Genomic DNA, 1,879 nt, shown 5'->3' on the forward strand with positions numbered 1-1,879 from the left:
CTGAACATAAAGCAGGTCAGATATTTGGGCTGGATATGGGCCAGTTTAAATACTAATGAGTCAATAACCTTTCAAAGTAACACTTCTATGTCTCTTTCTTTCAGGCCTCACTAAGTGCAAAGCGACCATTATCCATCGCACACTTCTCACTCACAACATCCACACCATCTTCATTGTCTTGCAATCTGGAACAGCTCCCACCTCATATGTATGTATAAGGTGTGGCTGTGTGTTTAAGGAGTTTGCTTTCCAATGACTTGGTTCCTGGTTCAATCCCATTGCACGGCCCATTTTGGGGAGGTGTCTTCTATTACAACTCTGGACTGACCAAAACGTTGCGAGTGGATTTGATGGACAGAATGATATTTTAGCATCCAGTTTCAAATTTAGAGATTAAAACAGGAGTCATTTTTTTACTATTATTATAAATAATATATTTTTTTCTTTTTAAACAATATATTTCACATGATTTTATTACATCAAGTTTACACAAACCACCTCTGTTGTTCCTGGCATCAATCATTACGTGGAAGACTCTAGAAACGATCTGAAAATAGAAAAAGAATACAACACTGTTATTATTATGTAAGACTCACCACCACCACCACCACCACCACCACCATTACTAGGGCGGCAAGCTAGCAAAATCAAAAGCACTTCTGACAAAATTCCAAGTCGAAGTAGGGGTTCACCAAGGATCAGTCCTCAGCCCCCTCTTATTCATTATAGTCTTCCAGGCAATAACTGAGGAATTCAAGACAGGCTGCCCCTGGGAGCGCCTCTATGCTGATGAACTTCCTCTAAAAGCCGAGTCACTGCTAGAACTGGAGACAAAGTTTAGGGTATGGAAGCAAGGTCTAGAATCAAAGGGCCTCAGGATTAACCTAGCCAAAACCAAAGTCTTAGTAAGTAGGAAGGCTGTCAAATCACAACCCCCTTTAGGTAGATGGCCCTGCTCGATCTGTAGAAAAGGCTTAGGTAGAAACTCTATACAATGTATCTGGTGTAAGCTATGGACACATAAAAAGTGTAGCAATATCAAAAGAAGGTTAACTGGGAAAATAGTTTTTGTGTGTGACATGCACAGGAGCAGTAAACACTGAAGATGTACAGAAAACAGATTCCATCACATGAAGACCGGGACCTTTGGAGATATGCTGTGATTGAGAAGACCCGGCAACTAAAGTGAGATCGCAGCCATGCATGTCCGGCCCTGTTAAGAATACTCCTGATGCGTTGGGCGATATGATATATGCTTGTGAAGACCTGTTGAGTCAAGTAAAACCAATATCGTAGCTGGGGCTGGTACCCTGTGGCTGGCAGCACATACAAAGCAACATCCAAACGTGGTCAATGCCAGGTCTGCCAGACTGGCCCCCATGCTGGTGGCACGTAAAAAACACCAACTGAACGTGACATGCCAGTACCTCCAGACTGGCTCCCGTGCCGGTGGCACCTAAAAAGCACCATCCGAAAGTAGTTGATACCAGGTCCGTCTGACTGGCTCTTGTGTTGGTGGCATGTAAAAAGCACCCACTACACTCTCGGAGTGGTTAGCGTTAGGAAGGGCATCGAGTTGTAGAAACTCTGCCAAATCAGACTGGATCCTGGTGCAGCCGGTGATTCTCCAGACCTCAGTCAAACCCCCTTCCAACCCATGCCAGCATGGAAAATGGACGTTAATCAATGATGATGATGATGATTATCATTATAGCTTTTGTTCTCATTTGTAAGTTCTAAGTTAAAAAGCCCCCAACATCCAAGTTAAATGTCCCACCTTGTAATCTATTTTCTGACCTCTCTTATCTCATTTTTTTTTTTATCTGAAACAATGATTATAATAAGCAAAGTGTTAACATGGCAACCAAAGGACAACAAT

At 42.6% G+C, this 1,879-nt stretch overlaps 1 protein-coding gene across 2 annotated transcripts in view; it reads right to left on the bottom strand.

The window, feature by feature from the left end:
- Positions 1-392: 392 nt before the first annotated feature.
- Positions 393-1,879, bottom strand: part of LOC106879180 (lysophosphatidylserine lipase ABHD12) — a 12,156-nt gene continuing 10,669 nt past the window's right edge. For both annotated transcript variants that reach the window (XM_052971443.1, XM_052971442.1), the window contains exon 13: positions 393-547. In XM_052971443.1, the coding sequence (XP_052827403.1) occupies positions 523-547 (25 nt within the window). In that variant the 3' untranslated portion in view covers positions 393-522. The remainder of the gene's footprint in view (positions 548-1,879) is intronic.

The sequence above is a fragment of the Octopus bimaculoides genome, chromosome 11 (genome assembly GCF_001194135.2).
Source record: "Octopus bimaculoides isolate UCB-OBI-ISO-001 chromosome 11, ASM119413v2, whole genome shotgun sequence".
Lineage (NCBI taxonomy): Eukaryota > Metazoa > Mollusca > Cephalopoda > Octopoda > Octopodidae > Octopus > Octopus bimaculoides.